Source organism: Crocuta crocuta, unplaced genomic scaffold (genome assembly GCF_008692635.1).
Source record: "Crocuta crocuta isolate KB4526 unplaced genomic scaffold, BGI_CrCroc_1.0 scaffold772, whole genome shotgun sequence".
Classification (NCBI taxonomy): Eukaryota; Metazoa; Chordata; class Mammalia; order Carnivora; family Hyaenidae; genus Crocuta; species Crocuta crocuta.
This window is the reverse complement of record NW_027528830.1, coordinates 281432-305661: the sequence shown is the minus strand read 5'-3', so window position 1 is coordinate 305661 and position 24230 is coordinate 281432. Positions and strand designations below refer to the sequence as shown.

The 24230-nt window shown below is 36.4% G+C and overlaps 1 protein-coding gene across 1 annotated transcript in view; it reads right to left on the bottom strand.

Moving 5' to 3' along the window:
* CEP85L (centrosomal protein 85L) overlaps positions 1-24230 on the bottom strand; it is a 156357-nt gene that overhangs the window by 118386 nt on the left and 13741 nt on the right. Inside the window, exon 2 of the mRNA XM_077755990.1 lies at positions 19550-19711. Within this exon, the coding sequence (XP_077612116.1) occupies positions 19550-19711 (162 nt within the window). The remainder of the gene's footprint in view (positions 1-19549; positions 19712-24230) is intronic.

Here is a 24230-nt window from a genome sequence, read left to right as displayed (position 1 = left end):
AGCAAAAAAAATAGCTCCCATGAAATGGATATTATGAAAAGGGAAAACATATCCTAAATGGAATCCAGTATTTCATAAGCAAACACACAAAGCTTTCCTTCTAACTAAACAGAATATGCCTGCTATATGTGCCTACTTAAATATACTTCCTAAAACTAATTCTTATATTTAGGTAACATTTTTAAACAGGTGACTTTTTTTAAACAGTACACTTCACCTCTCCAGATAGTCCATCATAAACACAATCAAGATCATTCTTCACCAGCACCAATCACTCAAACCATAATTCTGATTCGTTTTCCACAGAAGTCCCAAATTTCTGTTATTGTCAGTCTTCCAGAGTTCTACTACTCCATCTTACTTTCATCCACCATTCTTCACACTCCTTCCTTATCCTTTCCTAAAACTCTCATCCTATTTGCCCTCATGCTTTATCCATATATAATAGCCTCCAAGTAACACTACCTATTGTTATCATGCCTTAAACTCAACGGATTATTTGGCCATTAGGATACTCTATATAGTTCTGTGTAATATATACCACTAAAATCACTCATTGCTAGGGGCGCCTGGGTGGCTCAGTCGGTTATGGGTGGCTCAGTCGGTTAAGCATCTTGACTTCGGCTTAGGTCATGATCTCACTGTGCATGGGTTCGAGCCTCGCATCAGGTTCTGTGCTGACAGCTAGCTCAGAGCCTAGAGCCTGCTTCTGATTCTGTGTCTCCCTCTCTCTCTGACCCTCCCCTACTCATGCTGTCTCTCTCTCAGAAATAAATAAAAAACATTAAAAAAATTTTTTTAAATCAGTCATTGCTTCATGTGTTACTAAAAAACCAAGAGGGAACGGAGTTGGGAGCTCAGCTTGGAGGTAAAAGCAAAAAATAATGCAAGTCCAAAAAATAAAACATCTTCATACTGGCCCAATTCAAGGAGAAAGTAGAATCATGCTCTTCATCCCTAAAAGATTAAAGGAACTTGTATTTAACACCTGATGAATTAGCAAGAAAAAGTCATGATATTTGCTACTGTTAAAACAAATAAATTAGTTTCAATTAACTAACTGAAGAGATAAGACAGGAGAAAAGGTCATTTTCTAAATAGCAATAGAAAAGATGAATAATTATATAATAACACACAGCAGGATCAGAGTTTCTGGAGATTATGAAAAAGAAACTATCACCAGTAACATTCTCAATGAGGTATTTTCAGTTCGCCAGCCAATCATTATGAAAAGGTAGCATACCAGCCCTGATATTGCGTAGCCTAGTCTGAGGGGAGGGAGGGATATGATTTTTAAGCTCTCCTTAGCCAAACTGAGGAAGGAAAATTTCCAGCTAGATCCATGTTAATACCATAATATTCAATGGAGGTTGAAGTAACTATTTGAAAAAAAATATTATTGAATGTATCTCATTTCTGGATCTCAAGTAAATTTTTGAAAAGTCGTAACACAGGGCTCAAGTTAAGAAAGTATGATTTGATTAAAGCAAAAAGCTTTACAATAACATTAAGAAAATTCCAGGGCATCTACTCAGCAACTTTTAAATCCTCATATCTGTTATCTTTCCCACATCATTCTCTCCTCAAAAAAGAAGTTAATTTTTAAAGTTCATTGATGAGAATGGCTAATTAAAATTTATAAAGCCCTCAAGCCAGTTCTGTTTTATTTTCAATTAAACTTAGCTCAAATTACTCTTCAAGTTTATTTTATGCCTTTCTGTTTAACCACACATTCTATAATAGAGTGTTCTGGAATGAACTGTGTCCCCCCTAAAGATACAGTAAAACACCCAGAACCTGCTAATGTGGCCTCCTTTGGAAATAGGGTCTGTGCAAATGTAATTTACAAAAGATGAGGTCATGCTGAATTAGGGTGGGCCCTAAATCCAGTGACAGGTGTTCTTATAACGGGAGACAGAGATCTGAAGACACAGAGGAGAACCAAAGAAAGCCATGTAAAGAGGACTGCTGGTAACCACCAGAAGCTAGAGGAGGTAAGGAAAGACAATTCATTTAAAGAGCCTCTGAAGACAGCATGACCCTGTAGACCCCTTGACTTTGGACTTGTGGTCTCCAAAAGTGTGAGTAAATATATTTCTATTGTTTTAAGCCAACTAGTGTGTGGTAATTGGTTATGGAAGCCCTAGAAAACAAACACAGAGAAGTATGGGTTAAGGGTTCTGAGCCTGTTTTACTTGTACACTAGGGGTTGAACAAATAAGTAAATGGATCGTAGATGGTGGGAGGTATCTCACTGTTGGGAGAGGGAAGTTATAAATAGACAAGTAAGGAAAAGGCTAAAAAATAAGCTCTGGTTCACTGGATTACAGTCAAGAGACATCAGCATGAAACACATGTTCACCTTAATATAAATACTGATATATACACACAGAAATAATTATAGATATCTGTGTATACACAAGTTAGTAGACATACCTGCATAGCCTAGCTCTGTCCTATGCAACAGCCTAGAAACCATGACATCCCAGCAGTAACAAGCATTCTCAGCACCTAGATCTTGATTTCTAAATACTCTTCTCCAATAAAAGGAACCAGGGCTCTTTGGAGAAATCACTGATTCCAGAGTGAGTGTAGAGAAACTATAAAATGAGAATGGGACACTTTATAGTACCCAAAAGTAGGGAAATGCTCAAAAACAAAAGGATGGGTGTGGGTCAGAAAGTGTCATAGGAGCCAACATGAAAGAGTTCCTAATGGCCAAAGCTGTAATAATTTGAGCAACAAAATAATTATCATTGACTCATAAACCAAAAAATAAAATATATATGTATAGTCCATACTAATATAAATGAGGGAGATAAGGATGAATCTTTCTTATAAAAGAATTCCAATTAGGGGCTCCTGGGTGGCTCAGCCCATTAACTGCCCAACTCTTGATCTCAGGGTCATGAGTTTAAGCCCCACATTGGACTCCATGCTGGGCATGATGCCCACTTATAAAACAAAAAAACTAATTCCAAATTATATACATATTTTCCCCTCCAGGATATAGAACTCAGTACCCCACACCCACTGTGAGTTTGGGCTGGACTTAGTAATTTCCTTCCAAAGAATAGACTATGAAAGGGCAAAACAATTGTTTTATAGTGAAGAAACACAGCAAACACATTTTAACCAAGCTATCAACATTAGCATCACCACTGGTATCAGATAAATATCACGTACCCCCTGATATATGACACTTGCATCTCTGTACTATTCTTCCCAGAAAGCATAATCTCAATCTAATCATGAGAAAACATCAGACAAATCCAATCTGAGAGACATCCTATAAAATGCCTAACCAGTCTTCCTCAACACTCTTATGGTTATGAAAAAGGAAAGCATGAGAAATTGTAACAGACCAAAGGAGATTAAGGAAGACGTCACAACTAAAAGTAATATGGGATCCTGGAAAGGAACTAGGAGCAGGAGGAGGACATTAATAAAAACTGGGAAATTCTAATAAAGTCTGCAGTTTAATTTTTTTTTTAAAAGTACGTATATAGGGGCGCCTGGGTGGCTTAGTCGGTTAAGCGTCCGACTTTCGCTTAGGTCATGATCTTGTGGTTCGTGGGTTCGAGCCCCGCGTCGGGCTCTGTGCTGACAGCTAGCTCAGAGCCTGGAAGCTGCTTCGGATTCTGTGTCTCCCTCTCTCTCTGACCCTCCCCTGCTCATGCTGTCTCTCTCTCTCTCTTTCCTAGAAATAAATAAAACATTTTAAAAAAAAATAAAATAAAAATAAAATAAAAAGTACATATATATACATGAGTCCACATTGGCATAAACAAGTGAATATATAAATGGAAAAGAAAAGACAAATACATTTTAAAGAACAATTCTAAATATTAAATTCAGGTACTTCCTCTTCCAGGAGGTGGAGTTTAATCCTTCCCCTAAGACTCATCCAAATAACAAAATATGGTAGAAAGGAGAAGGGGCGCCTGGGTGGCTCAGTTGGTTAAGTGCCTGACTCTTGATTTTGGCTCAGATCATGATACTACGGGTCATGGGATGGAGCCCACAGCTCCACACTGACAGTACCGCAGAGGTTGCTTGGGATTCTCTCCCTCTCCCTCTGTTTGCCCCTCCCCCCAAATTTGCGTTCAAGCACACGTTCCCTCTCAAAATAAATAAACTTGAAAAAAAAAAGTGGAAGAATTACTAAACAGTGGAGAAACCTGGCAACCTTGGTACTACCAGTTCCAGGACCTTATGGAGGAGTTTTAATAATAAATACTGATAGCTTGCTCCTGAATTTTTGTTGGTTTAGGATTCAGCTCTTTGGGATCTGCTAGAAAATTTTTTTTACTTGTTGTTCTGAATTATAGCTACCACAATTTCATTCATTTTCTCTTGTTCTCCTTCTCATCATAGTGTTGTTTGTTCATTTTTCCCTGAGTTTTAGAGGGATTTCAAAAAGGAGTTAGTTAAATTAAAGGAGAGTGTTCAATTTATTGTCTTAAGGTAGATACTTGCTTGAATTTCTAGGTTAGCACAAACAGAGCTACCTAATTATTTTAACTGGATATGCAGTGAAATACTTAACCATGTCTCTGTTAAATATCCTTAAAGTTGTCTCTAAATTTTACTAAACAGTGTTACAGTGACTATATTTGTACGTATGATCTTTGTTCACCTGTGTGTGTGCTGAAATCAAGAATATTTATATTAAACATAGGATATTTACAGGTAATTGACCTCTTTGTGTTCTCACTTCCTCCATTAGAGAGTTATTGTGAGGATTAAATGAATTATTGTATAAGGTGCCTAAGACCTAGTGACAACTAGATAATTGTTAGTTATCAATGTCAAATTGTCCTCTATAAAGGCTGAATATATGTACTTGTTATGAGAGTACTACTTTTCCCATCTATGCTCAGACCCTGGATATTAGAGTCTATTTTGGGGGAGAAGGACAATTTTCCCCTGTTAGTGAAAAGCAGTATCTCATCACCCAGATTTTTATTTCACTATGAATTTGATCATCTTTTTGATGTTTACTGGGCATCTGTACTTTTCCCATGAATTGTTTACTTGCATCTTTCATCTATAAAATATTTTAAGTAATATAACATTTTAAATTTTGTAAATGAATTTGGGGGCACTGTCCTTATTTATAGAAGCTTGTTAAATAACATGAATTATTATTTCCATGTTAGTTTTATTTCAAATATTTATTCACAATGTGTCATTTCTCAAATTTACTATTTTATCAGTGTTCAGAACTTTTGAATTTTCACTAAATCAAACATGTTTCTAAAAAGTACTTAAGTTGATATGTTTGCTAGAGAAATGCTATCCATACAACAGACATTCTAGTCTTTTATTTTATTCTGACTTGTGATTTGGCTCACCTGTTGTAAACTGGCACGACTTTTATTCATTCTGATTGTTCCTTTGAATACATCAAAAAACATCCCCCTCCACCCCACCCAAAGAATTCTATGTTACTCTTAAATGCTCAGAAGGCCAAACCCAGTCCCAATCTTATCCGAACATATGAATGTTTGAAAGTCCTTGGAGACCCTTTGGGAGGGAGCCCCATTTGTGGGAAGCCTCGGTAAGTAGAGGAGAAAAGGAAGAGAGGCTGAAACTGCTCAAAAAGAGAGAAGAGAGAAACTTCGGCTTGGGACACAGAGGGATCTGGTTTCCAGCTGTCCAGCTGACCTTGAGCTGGACGCACTGGTCCAGGCGACGCCAGGAGAAACCGCTCCTCTGCTCGCCAGCTCAACCTGGAGGGGGAAGCAGCGCGCCTGAAGCCAGTCGGCAGCTCTTCTGGCTCTGCTAGATTGCCAGTGGGGAGGCAAGAGGCTTGAAACTGCTCTAAGGGACTGGCCTGCGGGTTTATATTTCTGGCGGTATCAATGGGGCGCGAGCTGAATAAGATTTGGAAATGAGGCGTGACTTGGGACACAGAGCACTGCCCACCTCAGCAACGCCCTGAAGCACAGGGAGATCAGACCCAAAAGAGGGAGGTGCAACACTTGGTTGGAGAGGGGACTGGGACCCGGCCATTTTTCTCCCCACAACCACCAACGTGGGACCTTAGGGAGTGGCCTGAAGTAGCAGTGGAGGCTATGACCCACCTACACCAAAACACCCCATCCTTGCTAGAGATCTGCTTCCCCCTCTACCCCCCTCCCAGCCCAGGGCAAGACCAATGGATGCACTACTGTGATTAATTCTAGATCAATTCTTTCTATTCAGATATATTTTCCCTTGCCTCATTCGTATCCCTCCCCTCTGCTGGGTTGGGCACTCTGGTCATTGGTTTGCTTAAACAGTCACATTTAATCCATTCTCTAGATGTATACTCTACACCTCCACCACTACCTTTCTCTCTCTCTCTCTCTGGAGTAATCAAGCTATATAGTTTCTCTGAGTAACATTATCTTCATCTCTTTCTCCTCACCTCTTACCATATTCTCCTCTTTTTCTCTCTGAATTGAGCCTCTCTCTTTGTATATGCTCTTCCATCAACACTGCATACACCCAGCTCTTTACTTGTAGCTGGGAATTCTGGTTTTATGCCTGTAGACTGTCCTTTGTCTTTTGGGTTTTTCTTTTTTCTTTTATCCTCTTTTTTATTTCTTTTTTTTAAATTTTTATTATTTTTCTCCATCCTCTTTTTTCCTTCTTTTTTTTCTTTTTCCCTTTCGGTTTGCGTGTTTGTCGAATTTGTGTGTTTGTTGCCTTTTTTCCCTGTGTGTTTATCTGTCTATTTTCTTTTCCAGGGCTACCTCAAGAAACAAGCCAAAGTACAGATGGTGCAGAGTCCCCAATACCACTACTAGTAGGGAAATGAAATAACCAAAGTCTCAACAAGAGAGACCAAGAGACACCATTCAAAGAACACTTCCTGAACAGACAGGCCCTGGACAGTCACAGAGCCTTCTTTAATATGGCAGTACTCACAGGTGCAGAGTGCATAACAAGCTTTTAAAACTAACACGAGACAGAAAGCTAACCAAAATGACAAAACAGAAGAACTCGCCTCTAAAGAAATTCCAGGAAGAAATGACAGCTAAAGAACTGCTCAAATAGCAATATAGCTGAACAAGAATTTAGAACAACAGTTATAAAATTAATAGCTGGGCTTGAAAAAGGCATGGAAGACATCAGAGAAACTATTGCTACAAAGACTATGGAGCTTAAAAATAGTTGTGATGAATTAAAAAATGCTACAAATGAGATGCATAATAAAATGGAGGTGTCCAATGCACGGATTCAAGAGGCAGAGAGGAGGATAGGTGAATTAGAAGACACAATTATACAAAAAGAGGAAGCTGAGAAAAAGACAGATAAACTGATCCAGGAGCATGAAAGGATGGTTCGAGAGCTGAGCAATACAATCAAATGGAACAATATCCATATCATAGGAATTCCAAAAGAGGAAGAGAGGGAAAGGTGCTGAAGGAGTCCTTGAACAAATAATAACAGAGAACTTACCTGATCTGGGGAAGGAAACAGACACTGAAATCCAAGAGGCACAGAGAACACCCCTCAGATGTAACATGAATCGATCTTCTGCATGACATAGCATAGTGAAACTGGCAAAATATAAGGACAAAGAGTGAATTCTGAAAGCAGCTAGGGATAAAAGGGCCCTAACATACAAAGGGAAACCTATCAGAGTGGTGACAGACCTATCTACTGAAACTTGGCAGGCCAAAAATGAATAGCAGGAAATCTTCAATGTGATGAACAGAAAAAATATGCAGCCAAGAATCCTCTATCCAGGAAGCCTGTCATTCTGAATAGAAGGAGAGATAAAAGCCTTCCCAAATAAACGACAACTTAAAGAATTCATCACCACTAAACCAGCCCTACAAGAAATCCTGAGGCGGATTCTATGGGGGAAATGTTGCAAGGAATGCAAGGTACCAGAGACACCACCACAAGCACGAATCCTACAAAGAACACAANAAAAAAAAAAAAAAAAAAAAAGGACTCTAAACCCATATATTTCAATAATAACACTGAATGTAAATGGACTAAATGCTCTAAGCAAAAGACATACGGTAGCAAAATGGATAAAAAGACAAATCCATCTATTTGCTGTCTACAAGAAACTCATTTTAAACCTGAGGACACCTTCAGACTGAAAGTAAGGGGATGGAGAAATATCTATCATGCTACTGGAAGTCAAAAGAAAGCTGGACTAGCTATACTTACATCAGATAAGCTGGACTTTAAAGTAAAGACAGTAACAAGGGATGAAGAAGGGCATTACATAATAATTACAGAGTCAGGAAGAGATAACAATTTTAAATGTCTACACACCGAATACGGGAGCACCCAAATACATAAAACAATCACAAACAGAAACAATCTTATGGACTAGAATGTGCTAACAGCAGGAGACTTTAATACTCCATTTACAACAATGGATAGATCAACTAGATAGAAAATCACAAAAGAAACAATGGACTTGAATAACACATTGGACCAGATGGATTTAATAGATATATTTAGAATTCTACATCCCTAGGCCACGGAATTCACTTTCTTCTCAAGTGAATGGCCCATTCTCCAAAACAGATCACATACTGGAACATAAAGAAGCCCTCAATAAGTATAAAAGAAGTGAGATCATATTGTGCACACTTTCAGATCACAATGCTATGAAACTTGAAATCAATCACAGGAAGAAGTCTGCAAAACCTCTAAAACCATGGAGGTTAAAGAACATCCTACTGGAGTGCCTGGGTAGCTCAGTTGGTTAAGCAGCCTACTTCAGCTCAGGTCATGATCTCGCGGTTCATAGGTTCAAGCCCCACGTCGGGCTCTGTGCTGACAGCTGGCTCAGAGCCTGGAGCCTCTTTCAGATTCTTTGTCTCCCTCTCTCTCTGACCCTCCCCTGCTTGCACTGTCTCTCTCTCAGAAATAAATAAAAACATTAAAATTTCTTTTAAAAAAAGAACACCCTACTAAAGAACAAATAAGCCAATCAGGCAATTAGAGAAGAAATCAAAAAAAATATGGAAATAAATGAAAATACAACAATTCAAACTCTATGGGATGCGGCAAAGGCAGCCCGAAGAGGAAAGTACACTGCACTCCAGGCCTATTTCAAGAAATTAGAAAAAGGGCAAGTGGAAAATCTAACAGCATACCTAAAGGAACTAAAAGGAGAGCAACAAGAACATCCCAAACGCAGCAGGAGAAGAGAAAAAATAAAAATGAGGGCAAAAATAAACAATATAAAATCCAAAAAAAAACAGGGAACAGATCAATGAAACCAAAAGTTATTTTTTTGAAAAAATAAATTGACAAACCTCTAGCCAGAATTCTCAAAAAGAAAAGAGAGAGCACCCAAATGGACAAAAATCATGAATGAAAATGGACTTATTATAACCAACCCCACAAAAATACAAGCAATTATCAAGGAATACTATGAAAAATTATATGCCAACAAACTAGACAACTGAGAAGAGCTGGACAAATTCCTAAACACACACTCACTATGGGAAGAGACAGAAAATCTGAACAGACCCATAACTAGAGAAGAAATTGAATCAGTTATCAAAAATCTCCCAACAAATAAGAGCCCTGGGTCAGATGGCTTCTCTGGGGAATTCTAGCAGACATTTAAAACAGAATTAATACCCAATCCTCTCAAGCTATTCCAAAAAATAGAAATCAAAGGAAAACTTCCAGACTCATTCTATGAAGCCAGCATCACTTTGATTCCCAAGCCAGACAGAGACCCAGCAGAAAAAGAGAACTATAGGCCAATATCCTTGATGAATACGGATGCAAAAATCCTCAACAAGACACTTGCAAATCGAATTCAACAGCACATAAACGACTTATCCACCATGATCAAGTGGGATTCATTCCTGGGTTACAGGGCTGGTTCAATATTCGCAGGGAAAAATAGTTGGGGAAAGGGAGGGAGGCAAACCATGAGAGATTGGTGAATGCTGAGAACAAACTGAGAGCTGATAGGGATGGGGAGAGGGTAAGGGGGGTGATGGGCATGGAGGAGGGCACTTTTTGGGATGTGCACTGGGTGTTACATGGAAACCAACTTCACAATAAACTAAGAAAAAAAAAAAGAAAGGATTTGGAAAAAGGAAATTCTAGGAGTTGATGTGGATTAGGTCATGTAACTCATTTACAATGAAAATTATTTTCTTAAAAAAATCCAATATAAATAAGACAGAAAAAAAGAAAGCAAATCACAAACATACATGGAATGATCCAGTTTTAGGTTTATTTTAAAACCTGTGTGTAGGTAAATAAATGTCAGCAAAAGATCTGGCAGATTATGCAACACACTAATAATATGTTACCTCTGAAAATAAAGCAAGAATTAAAGGAGGGAAATTAAAGGGAGATTTCACTTTTTGCTGTTTAATTCTATACAGGTTCAAATTTTTCAAAGAACACAAATTTAATAATATTTAAAATATAATTTGCTTTTAAAATTACAATCATCTTTATGCTTTTTAAATGTGCATTTATTACTTTTTTTAAATGGGAAAGTAGAAGAAATACACAGAATAAATGACATTAAGGAAAAGTTGTATAACCTTTTTTTTTTTTTTAAGTCCTTTTGCTCTTTTTTGCTCTTTTTTTTTTAAGTTTATTTGTTTATTTTAAGAGAGAGAGCAGGGGAGGGCCAGAGATAGAAGGAGAGAAAGAACCCCAAGCAGGCTCCACACTAGCAGCCCAGAGCCCAACGCGGGGCTTAAATTCACAACTGCAAGATCATGACCAAACCAAGAGTCGGACATTTAACCGACTGAGCCTCCTCAGTGCCCCTCTCTTTGTTTTTCATTTATATCTGTCTCATAGATTTTCTGGTTCAAGATCACTGCCTGGATGCAAAAGCTATATTCTCTCCCTTTCAAGACCCAATGAAATGACAGAGAAACTCATGGCAATGAAAAATACAGGATCACCAGAGAAAAAAATGGCAAGAAAATCCCAGAAGGTGGAAAATAAAGCATGAATTATTGAAACAGGACAGAATACAGGGCATAAAATACAAGTCTGGAAATGTAGCACAGGGAGTTCATTTGTCTGAGAGAACATCAAAGAGGGTTTAACCTCAGAAATATCAGGTACAAAAGCAGGCTAAAAACAAGAACCTTAACTAAAAATCTATATATGTACCATCTCATTGAACAAAATTGAGCATCCAGTAAATACCAGTCCCTATTCTATGACAGAATAAACAAACCCAAAATAAAGCAAGGGTGTGGGTACAAAACTGTGAGGGTAGCAGCAGAAGCAACACTGTTTTAGATAAGCCAGGTGGTGAACTTCCTCAGAAAGAGAAATTTGAGGAAGGAGACACACAAAAAAATAAGAGATCAAGGAAGGAGAACACAAATCATTTTTAAATCAGTGATGGTAATGCAGAGACCTGCACAAAGCAATTTAAAAGCCATGCTGTGAAATCTTCATAATACATAAAAATGAGTTATCTCCAAATGAGAGCTGAAAAAAAATAAGGCTGAAATGAGAAATTATTCAAGGTTGCAGAGATAATTATGTGACAACAGGTTTAAACACAGCATAAGCTCTTAACCACCATATTAGTAAGAGCAGTCATTAAATCTTTTGGGAATTAATTTACTCATTTATATAATGGTCTAATTAATTATATTTTCTCTAAAGACCCATTCAATTCTAACACTGTGACTAATACCAAAAGAAAAGAATCCTACTTATCATTTACAGCTTAAGATAATAGTCCATTAGTATGCTGAAAGCTTGAAAAAAAGTCTCTATAATGGGACATTTTCTTTAATACTTCAGGAATATCACCAGCCTCCCACTGAAGGACTCTAAAATAAATGTCAACAGTAGTACACATAGAATAATATATTAAAATGCTATTTCAGATCAATCAAATAAAAAAACTCTATTATACAACTATCAATATACCCTGTCAACTTCATTTCAAGAGATAAAAATATAAATAAACAAACTTACAATAAAATCAGCAGTTCTAAGAGTATTCATTTATAAGCCAAATAAGGCTGTGAAACAGGATATAAAATCTTGTATTTAGGGAAGGTAAAATAGAAAGTTAAGGAAATAGAAGCACTATGTACTTAAGTTATCTTAATCTTTCAATTTAGCAAAATACTTGTCTTTACAATTATTAATTTTTACAATTCATACTTCTATTTATCTGCCCCTTCACCACCTTGTATGTATTTCCTTCCTTTCCTTGAGTTACATGTTTTAAAGAGTCAACTAATATTAGATGCAAGACCATAATAAAACCAATATTCAATGCGACTGCTAGCAAAGTTATAGCAAACAGTAGTAGTTAAGATTTTTATTAACATCTGTAAGAAAACACTGGTGAGATCATGGAAAGCATACACTCTTCCCTATACTTCCCACGAAACGCAACTAAAAGCCCTAGACATTATATGTAAAACAAACATAAGACTGAAAGTTGGAGAAAAGATGGCACACCAGTTAAGAAACTCAGGACCCAAAGAACAAGACAGTGGTGAGCTCCTTGAGTTTTCTTTTTGCCACCCAACTATGGAGCTGAAAAAAAAACAGCCACCCAAAAGAACCAAAGGGCATGGTCCAAAAAAGTCCCAGAAAAGCCTGTTCTCCCTAGCCAATGGACCAGGAAAGAGGAAGCCTATAATGACAGAAATTTTTCAGACAGTAAACATTCCTCTCCAGCCAAACACCATACAAAAACTACAGCCCTACCTCCACATACACCAACAAAATCAAGTGGAGAGCCTAGACTTCCAATCTTGCCACGCTATAACAAAGTTCACCAAAATAGCCTCACCGGGGTAGTGTCAAAGAAGGGCAAGTAGGGAGACAAGACTTTCATCCCTGTCTGGCAGTATGGATACCCACTATGCACACGTACATTCTTAGGTTATGTCAGGGGGGCCTGCCTAACAGTCTGGACATTCACGATCTCCCAGCAATACAGAGGTCACCCACAAATGGTGTCAGTAATGATGACCTGAAAACCCTGGACTTCTACCCACCTCCAGCAGTAACTAGGCACTCCTCTCCAAACTCATCAGGTATCAATAGAGGCCAAGTGGGGAACACAGACTTCTAACTCCATCTGGCAGTAAGGAGGTAGTACCTCTTCCCAGTTCACATGCCAGAGTAGTACCTTACAAAATCAGCTAACAAGAAAGGTTTAAACATACAAATAAACATTTATAATAATTTTTTATTTACTTATGTGTAAATACTTTATAAATACAAGACATATGATAAAAGTATAAATGTAACAATATTTGTTTGTAGTAAATAAATTAAATCTAGAATCTCTTAACTGTACAAAATACTCCAAACTCCAGGTGAAAATCATTTGTCATACAAAGAATAAATTCCAAAAATGAATGAAAAAAGAAATAAATATGCCAACACCAAGATAACAGAAATGTTAAGAACTCTCTGGTAAGAATGTTAAAGAAATCATTATAAAATTGCTTTGATGAACAACATAGGCACGCCTGAAACAAATCACAAAACAGCATCATCTAAGAAATAAAATATAAATAAATAAATAAATAAATAAAAGATTTTAGAAATGAAAAATACAATGACAAAAATAAGAAGCTCAGTGGTGGGCTCACCATTAGAACGGAGCAGAACCTCTCCCCCACCAAAATCAGTGAACTAGAAGACAAAACAATAAAAACTACCCAGTCTAAATAACAAATAAAAAATGGGAGGGGGCGGGGAGGAACAGAGCATCAGAAGCCTATAGGACAATAACAAAAGATTTATGATTTGTTCCATCAAAATCCTGTAAGGAAAAAGGGAAAGGCTCCATGTGCTCAAAGAAAATAATGGTAGGAAACTTCTGAAATTGGGCAGGACGTTCAGATTCACGAGGCTGTACAAAGCCCAAATGGGAAAAATCCAAAGAAATCCACCCAAAGACATGTGATACTCAATTTCTAAAAACTGAAGAGAAAGAAAAAAATCCTTAGAGTAGCCAGAGAAAAATGACAAGAGATTTGCTATCAGAAACCATGGAGGCCTGAAAAAAGTGGCACAATACTTTTCAAGTACTTAAAAAAATTTTAAAAAGTCAAACAAGAATTGAATACCCAATGAAATTATCCTTCAGGAATCAAGAGGAAATCAAGACATTCTCGATTGAAAAGAAACTTTGGTAATTTGTCATGAGTAGATGTATCCTTAAAAAATGGCTAAACCGAAAAGGAACAATATAAAGAACCTTAAAACATAAAGGAAGAAAACATAGAAAGCAAAAACAGGCTATTTCCTCTTGAGTTTCCTAAATTATGTTTGATGGTTGAAGTAAAAATTATAACAGTAATATAGTTATTAATATATAGAGATAATATTTGAAAAAAATCTATTATAAGTAGGGGATGGTAAAGGGATTCTATACTCCACTCAAATGTTAAAGTTATTTATATTACATATATATATATATCTAGAGCAATCACAAGAAGAGCTATACAGAGATTACACTTAAAAATACTATAGGGGCACCTGAGTGGCTCAGTCAGTTAGGCATCTGACTCATGATCTCATGGTTCATGGGTTCGAGCCCCACACTGGGCTCTGCACTGACAGGGCAGAGCCTGCTTGGGATTCTCTCAATCTTCCTCTCTCTCTGCCCTTCCCTGTTCACACGTGCATATGCACATGTACTCTAATAAACTTTCTAAAAAAAAAATTATAGATAAATCCAAGTGGAATTCTAAAAATGTTCCAGTAATGCAAAGGAAAGCAGGAATATGAAAACAGAAAGAGGACAGAGAACTTACATATCAATAAATTAGCAATTACATTAAATGTAAATAGTCTAAATATAACAATTAAAAGACAGAGATCAGCAGAGTGAATTGTAAATCATGATCCAACTACATGCTGTCAAAACTAACTTCAACTAAAAAGATACAGTGGTTGAAAGTAAAAATGTAGAAAACATTTACCACCTAAACATTAATCAAAGGAAAGCCAGAGTACCTGTATAAATATCAGATAAAGCAGACTTCGGTACAAGAAAATTATCAGAGAGAGAGGAATACTATATAATGTTAAAAAGGCCAATCCACCAAGAATACATAGCAATCCTAAATGTGTATGCACCAAGCACCAGAACTACAATATATAAAGCAAAAATTTAAAGAACCAACCAAGGAACACAAATCCACAATTATAGCTGAGACTTTAAAAATCTGCTCTCTCAACAAATGACTGAGTAACTAGATAGAAAATCAAAGATATAGGAAAAAACACCATCCATCAATGGGATCTAATCAACGTTTATACAACACTTAACCCAACAACAGCAAAATACACATTATTTTCAAGTGCCCACAAAAGATATACCAAATAAACATAGGCTGAGAAACCTCAAAGAAACCTCAAAAGATTTAAAAGAATTGAAATCATAGTGCTTCTGACTACAATGAAACCAAACTTGAATTAATAGAAGGAGAGCAGAAAAACACCAAACACTTTGAAACTAAACAACAAACTGCTAAATAACTGAGGTGAAAAGGAAATCTCAAAGTAAATTAAGAAAAGAAAAGAAAAGAAAAGAAAAGAAAAGAAAAGAAAAGAAAAGAAAAGAAAAGAAAAGAAAAGAAAAGAAAAGAAATGAAAACATAACATACCAAAATTTGTGGGACAAAGCCAAAACAGTGCTCAGAAAAATGTATAGCACCAAATACATACATCTAAAAGAGGGAAAGTTTCAAATCACTAACCAGCTTAATCTCACCTTATTTAGAAATAATCTCACTAACCACCTATTTAGAAAAGAAGAGAAGTAAACCCAAAGCAAAGAAATAATAAAAAACAGAAATCACTGAACCAAAAGCAGACAACAAAAGAGAAAAGTTAATGAAACAAAGAACTGATCCTTTGAAAGATCAATAAAATTGAAAAACTGCTACCAAGACTAAAAATTAAAGAAAAGGTGACACAAATTACCAATACCAGAAATGGAACAAGGTATATCACAAAAGAGGCTGCAGACATCAAGAGATAGTAAGGAAATGCTATAAACAATTCTACACACATAAATTTGACAACTAAGACACAAAAGACCACTTCCCTGGGGACTGAGCAGGTACTATCATAATTCATTCAATTTGAAAGAGATAATTTGAATAACCCTATAACTATTAAGGAAACTGAATTCATTATGTTAAAACTATGAAAAAAGAAATCTCTAGTCCCAGATTATTTCACTAAAGAATTCTACCAAACATCTACAGAATTAATATCACTCCATACATTTCTCTTCCAGAAAATAGGAGAATACTTTCCAATTCATTTTATAAAGCTAGTATTATTCTAACATCAAAACAGGACAAGATAGTTCTCCTCAAAAGAGAAAACTACAGACCAACATTCCTATGGGTACACAGAAAAATTCCAAGTGAAGTTTATTCCAGGGATAAAAAGCTGGCTCAATATTTGAAAAATCAAGCAATGAAACCTGCCACCATATCAACAAGCTAAAGAAGAATATCATTTATCAAGTGATGCAGAAAAAGCATTTGCAAAATCTAATAATCATCCATCCAAAAAAAAAAAATCTCAGCAAAGTAAGACTAGAGGGAAATTTTCTCAAATTGATAAACGGCATCTATGAAAAACCTACAGCTAACAGTTGTTACACAGCTACTTAGCAGTTGAAGACTAAGCCCTTTATCTGTAAGATCAGGAAAAAGACCAGACTGTCCACTCCTACTACTAATCTTCAACACACACTGTTCTGGATGGTCTGGTCACTGCAGTAAGTGAAGGAAAGAAAATAAATGGCATACAGACTGGAAAGGAAGAACATTCCTATTTACTGATGGCATGATTATGTATAGAGTAAATTCCAAGAGATCTACCCAAAAAAACCTTGTAGAATTAAAGAGTGAGTTCAGCAATGTCACAAAATAAAGATACAAAAATCTATTTTATTTGTATGTAATAACAACATATGGACACCAAATTGGAAATACAATGCCACTGACAATCGCTCAAAAAAAAAAAAGAAAGAAAAAATGAAATATTCAGGTATAAATCTACAAAAACATGTACAACACTGGTGAATAAAGTTAAAATCGAAATAAATGGAGAACTATACCACATTAACGGACTTTTAAGACTGAAGAGAGTAAATACGTCAATTCTGCCCAAGCTGATATATGGATAACACAATTCCTATAAAATTCCCAGCAAAATTTTTGATAGATATAGACAAAATTATTAAAACTTACATAGAAAAGCAAAGGAATGAAAACAGCTAAAACAGTTTTGAAAAAGAAGAAAATATGTGCTCGCTTCGGCAGCACATATCCTAAAATTGGAAAAAATGAACTGGAAATAATGAACTTCAATCTTAGTTGTACAAAAGGATTAAGTCAAGATGTCTCAGTTTTCAACATCTTGTACATTCCAAGACAGGTTGACCCTCGTTTTTTGGCTCCTAAGAGGTAACCTCTACCCTTGGAATATCCCGCTTAATAAGAGTGTCTTTGTTTACCTGGGGAGCTTGGGTCACTTCATATAGTCTATGCTAATAATGTGATTTATGGAGAGAGGCTTGAATCTTGTGATACCAGCTTGATCTCTCAAGGGCTAGAGAGTAAGGTAATCCACACAGGGAATTAACCATGCCAACATAATCAACCCATAAAAAAATCCTGTACACCAAGGCTTGGATGGACCCTTGCCTGGTTACCAATACTCTGTATGTGCTATCACAAATCATTGCTGGGAGAATTAAACACTCAACTCCACTGGGAGAAGACAACTGGAAGTTGGGGCCTAGTGTCTCCTAGACCCTGCCCTTTGCTGCTTTTTCTATTGCTGATTCTATTAGTATGACAGCTCTACTGAGTTCTGTGATTCCTTTAAAGCAAATTACTGAGATGAAGGGTGGTCTTGGGGACATCCAAACACACTTACTCTATAAAAATTTAACTCAAAAATGGATCATAGAATTAAATGGAAAAGAAAAAAATGGTAAAAATTTAAGGAAAAAAGAGAAAATCTTCAAAATCTGGGACTAGGCAAAGAGTTCTCAGTCTTGACTCCAAAAGCACAATCCATGTAGGAAGATACTATACACTAAACGTCAAATTTTAAAATTCCTGCTCTGCAAAGACACTGTTAGAGGATGAAAAGACAAACAACAGAGTGGAAGAATAAATATATTTGCAAACCATATAACCAGCAAAGGATTAGTATCCAAAATATATTAAGAACTCTCACAACTCAACAGTAAAATAAAAGGAATAATCTGATGAAAACATGGTCAAAAGACAGATGGAAAATAAGCATGTGAAGAAATTGTCCAACATTATTAATCTTTAAGGAAATGAAAATTAAAGCCACAGTGAGATACCACTGCATTCTCATCGGAAAGGCTAGAATTTAAAAACCATCAATGCAGGGCACCTGGGTGGCTCAATAGGTTGTGTCTGACTTCACCCCAGGTCATGATCTCACGGTTCATGAGTTCAAGCCCAGTGTCAGCCTCTGTGCTGACAGCTCAGAGCCTTGACCCTGCTTCAGATTCTTTATCTCCCTCTTTTTGTCCTTCCCCCACTCACATTCTGTCTCTCTCTCTCTCTCTCTCAAAAGTAAATAAAACATGAAAAAAATTAAAAGAAAAATACTTTTAAAAAACCACCAAAACTAAGTAGAATGAAGAAAAAACTAGATCATTCACAATGTTCCTTATTTCCACTGCTGTCTGAAATAATCACTCTGAAAAATAGTGTGACAATTTCTTTAAAAACGAAACATACAACTTCCATATAACCAGCTACTGCGTTCCTAAATGTTTACCACAGAGAAATGAAGACATATGTTTATACCAAAACCTGTACATGAATGCTTACAGCAGCTTTATTCCCAATAGCCAAAACTGAAACAATCCAAATATCCTTCAGTGGGTAAACGGTTAAGCAAAATGTGGTCTACCTAATACCACCAATGCCGAATACTACTTAGCAATAAAAGAAATGAACTACTGATATACACAACAACCTGGGCAAATCATCAAAAAACTAAAAAGCCAATATTAAAGGGTTACAAACTGTAGGATTCCTCTTATACAGCATTCTTGAAATGAAAAAATTATAAAAACAGAGACTAGACTAGTGGTTTCCAAGAGTTAAGTGGGATAGAGGGAGCATGAGCAACATGAGGTGTATACTGTGGTGATAGAAACGGTCTGTACTTTAATTGTATCAATATCCTGGCTGTGAGACCATACTGTAGAGTTCTGCAAGATATTACCATGGATAGGGGTTGGAGGTACTGAATAAAGAATGCACAAAAACACTGTACTATTTCTTAAAATTGGATGTGAATCTGCAATTACCTCAAAATAAATAGTTTAAAAGTAACCGAGTGAAAAACTTACATGAGCAGAGAAAGAATTTTATTTGATGTATAATAACACTGAACATTATTAAATATTCAAACACTACTTTATAATTTCTTATTTTAGAACAGAATACACCCGTTAAATATACTCAATCACAACCATTCTCTGAAGGCTCATGTCTAAACACTAAGAATTTCAGCTCACCTTCCACGCTGTCAGAACAGGAAGTTCCAATGCCGGTGTCACCACTGTCAGAAGTTATACTATGTCTCCTGATATGACTATTTCGATGGTTAGAGGGAACGGTTGTGGCCTGCCACAATGATTCATTACCAGGTAACCATGCTGATGAGGAATAGTCTGGGCCTACAAAGGAAAATACGCAAAAGTTAGCATATTTACAATGTCTAGGAGTAGACAGAAAAGATCCTTTTTGACCTTAGAAAAAATACACATAAAGTAAAAAAAAAAAAAAAAGAAAGAAAAGGTTTTCTGTCCCAAATAATTAAAATAGATCAGTGATATCTAAGATTCATCATATAAACTTACATATCATACACCTAAAAATTCAATCCTGATTTAGCAGCATCCTTTGCTGAAGGACTCTGATTTCTGTTTACAAGTACTGAACTTCTAAAAAACATACTGCTGTCTTGTTAAATGTCAAATCAGGGGGCGCCTGGGTGGCTCAGTCAGTTGAGTATCCTACTTCTGCTCATACTTTGTGAGCTGGAGCCCCACCTCGAGGTTTGTGCAATTAGCACAGAGCTTGCTTCGAATTCTCTTTCTCCCTCTCTGCCCCTCTCCCACTCATGTTCTTTCTCTCAAAAATAAACAAACATTTTAAAAATATAAAAAATAAAATGTCAAATCAGGAGGCCTGCATGGCTCAGTCAACTGAGCTATCTGACTATTTTGGCTTAGGTCATGATCCCAGGATCATGGGATCAAGCCCCACATGTAGCTTTGCACTAAGCGTGGACCCTACTTAGAATTCTCTCTCTCTCCCTCTACCCTGATCCCCTGTTCATGCTCTAAAATTAAAAATTTAAATTTAAATTTTAAAAAAAAGTCAAATCTATCTGTCTGTAAATGTCAACACTCTGCTCTGGAACATTTGATATGTAGGCATCTGTGATTCCACACAGAAGCATTAGTGGAGAATGAAGGTCCCAGGAAAGTCTAATTGAATCATACTGCATGATAATTTAAGTGGAATATGCTGATGGAAAATAAATCTTTTTTCTACTATATCCTTATCACTTAACATTTAAAATTATTGTGTATTTATTTCTTTAGTTACATTTTACTAAAAGTTAAACACCATAGCATCTTCTTTTTGGCTCTTTGCTATATTTTCCCATGAGTTATAGTAAATCTTTATTTTTCAGCTAACATCACTTTTCAATGTTCTCTCAGTCTTTATTTTTGCTTATCTTATCCATTTGTATTTGCCTTTTTTGGATTCCTCTATCATTTTACTTTTCTGCATACTTCACTCTTAAATTACTATCCATTGGATATACAAAGTATATCCATCAACCAGTTAACAGTCTGTGAACTATTTATTACTAGTTTATAAAAGTTACTATGATCTAAAAGAGCAATTTTAAATCTGTTGAATTTTATATAAAAGCTATAGAAACACGTATCTTTATTGATGGGTAACACAGTGATTCTCAAATTGGAGCCTGAAGACTTACTTGTGGAAGTTAACAAGTTCTATACAAGATTTTTGGGCTTTCATTTCAATACATATTTAAAAAGTTAATAAGCACATTATAGATGATCAGAATAATTTTAAAGCCCACATTTGTGTTTTGTGTTCACAAGTACAGTTGCTTGTAAGTAAAGAGCAAATAACACATGGGGCACTTATCATAATATGAAACAAGACATCTTCACAGAATTACAAAGTGACACACTATTGAAACTCACATGCAAGTGCCTTCTTAGATTTCAACATAAGTATCACAGAAAGATAAACATGTCCATAAAATGAATTAAATCATTTTACCATACTTTCAGGAATAGCCATTCTCTACATTAAAAAATCAAAATTTAAATGTAATTTATAAATTAAATGTTTTGATTCTATAGATGTATAAAACAAATAAGTAGCCTTAAAAACCATATACATTAACTCAAAATTTAAAAATATCGACCTACGAAACACTTCTAGGAGCTCTGATGCCCAGAACAAGCACTTAAAACCTTGTGGAGTCTAGACCTCTCTCAGAATGGGTCTTACTTTAATTCACTTGATTACTCACATATTAAAGCACCATGTGAAAGTATTCTGTAACCAGGCCTGCTCTAACTCTGATCTGCCTACAATCTATACCATAATGTTTCTTCAATTGGCTCCTCAGGTAATATTCCCTGTATAAGAACTCAAAGTCCTGTCTAAACCATTATCCAAAAGGGTAACCAGCCCACTACTTCCTCTCCCATGTGCAAACCTATTGGAGATATATTATTTTAGGAATACCCAGTAAATAGCATAAACAGGCTGGGGGTACATGTAAATGAAAAATAAAGATATGAAACAATGTCCAATCTTACTATCAGAGAAATTAAAAAATAAAGTTTTTAGATTTTTTAAATTATGATTGGTCCTTGAACAACAACGGGTTTGAACTGCGCGACTCCCCTTATACATGGAATTTTTTAAGAAAGCATATTAGAAAGCTTCTTGGAGATTTGTGACAGTATGAAAACCTTGCAGACAAACCAAGTAGCCTAAAAATAACAAAAAAAATTGAGAAAAAGTTAGGTCTGTCATGAACACATAAAATATATGTAGATGCTAGTTCAATTTTATTATTTACTCCTATAAAATATATAAAAATCTTATTACGAAAAGTTACAATTTATCAAAACTTACAAACACTTCCACACCATACATGGTGCCACTCAGAGTCCAGAGAAATGTAAACAAATGCAAAGATGTAATAATAAATCATAACTGCATAAATTAACTATAGTACACAGTATACTACTGTAATGATTTTGCAGCCACTTCTTGCTGCTATTACAGTGAGCTCAAGTGTTGCGAGCATCCACTTAAAAAATCATTTGAAGGTAATCATCTCCAGAAAATTGTGTAGCACAGTAAAAACTGATCTCTCGTGGTTCTTACATATTTTCCCACCATGTTTTGTGCAGGAACATAAACTTCCCACACCATGGGACCCATATGAAGTATCACTGGTGATTCTGGAAATGCTCCCCAAGAAGCAGCAAAAAGTCAGGACATTAGAAAGAAAAAGTTGAGGGGCGCCTGGGTGGCTTAGTCGGTTAAGCATCCGACTTTCGCTTAGGTCATGGTCTCGCGGTTCGTGGGTTCGAGCCCCGCGTCGGGCTCTGTGCTGACTGCCAGCTCAGAGCCTGGAGCCTGTTTCAGAGTCTGTGTCTCCCTCTCTCTCTGACCCTCCCCTGCTCACGCTGTCTCTCTCTCTCTCTCTCCTAGAAATAAATAAAAATATTTTAAAAAAAAGAAAGAAAAAGTTGAATGCTTGATAAGTACTATAGTTTGAGGTCTCTACCTGTAGTTGACTTCTATTTCTAGATAAATGAATCCAGCATTAGGACCATTGTGGAAGAGAAGAGAAGAGAAGAGAAGAGAAGAGAAGAGAAGAGAAGAGAAGAGAAGAGAAGAGAAGAGAAAAAGCAAATTTGCCAAGCTGTTGCTGCAGCTACACCAGCAGGAGAGCAAAAAGTTCAAACTTTTTGTGAAATATCTTTCTTTCTGGATTTGAAAATACAGCGTGTATGTGGGTGCAAAATGGTCATAAGAATGGCCTACCTATAGACTCTAGATTGATTTGAGAAAAAGCAAAGTCTCATTATGGTACATGACAACTTAAAGCAAAGGAAGATGAAGGATATAAAGCTGAAGAATTTAATGCCAGCACAGGATGGTTTGATAATTTTAGAAAGAGGTTTGGCTTTAAAAATGTCAAGATAACAGGAGAAGCAGCTTCTGACAACCGAGAGGCAGCAGATGAGTTCCCAAGCACCATCAGGAAAATCACTGACAAGAAAGGATATCTGCCTGAACAGGCAGACAAGTGTATCCTACTCTGGAAAAAAATTGCCACACAGGATATTTATTAGTAAGGAAGAGGAACGAGCACCAAATTTAATGCAGGAAGGGATAGGCTGACTATTGTTTTGTGCAAATGCAATCAGGTGTATGATCAGAACTGTCCTTATCTGTAAGGCGGCTAACCCCCAGGCCTTGAAGGAAAAAGGTAACCATCAGCAGCCAGACTTCTGGTTGTAGAACAGGCTGAACGAGAGAATGCTTTTTCTATACTGGTTGCATCGATGCTTTGTCCCTGAAGTCAGGAAGTACCTTGCCAGTAAGGGACTGCTTTTCAAAGTGCTTTTGATATTGGACAATGCTCCTGACCACCTAGAACCTTATGAGTTGGGACACCAAAGATATCAAAGTGGCTTACCTGCCCCCAATACAATGTCTCTAAGTCGGCCTCTAGATCGAGAGGTCATAAGGATCTTTAAGACTCATTTTTCATGGTTCTCTATGAAAGCATTGTAAATATAAAGGAACAGAACTCCAAAAGAAAGAACATCATGAAAGTGTAGAGGATTACACCACTGAACATACCATCATTGTTACAGAAAAAAACTATGAAAACCATCAACCCAGAAACAATAAATTCCCGCTGGAGAAAACTGTGTCAAGATGTTATGCATAATTCTGTCACAGGATTAACGACAGAGCCAGTCAAAGAAATTACAGAAATCACGAAACAGATAAAATAGGTGGGAAATTAAGGCTTTCAAGATACGGATCTTGAAAAAATTCAAGAGCTAATAGATACCACAACAGAGAAATTAACAGAAGATGGCTTGACGG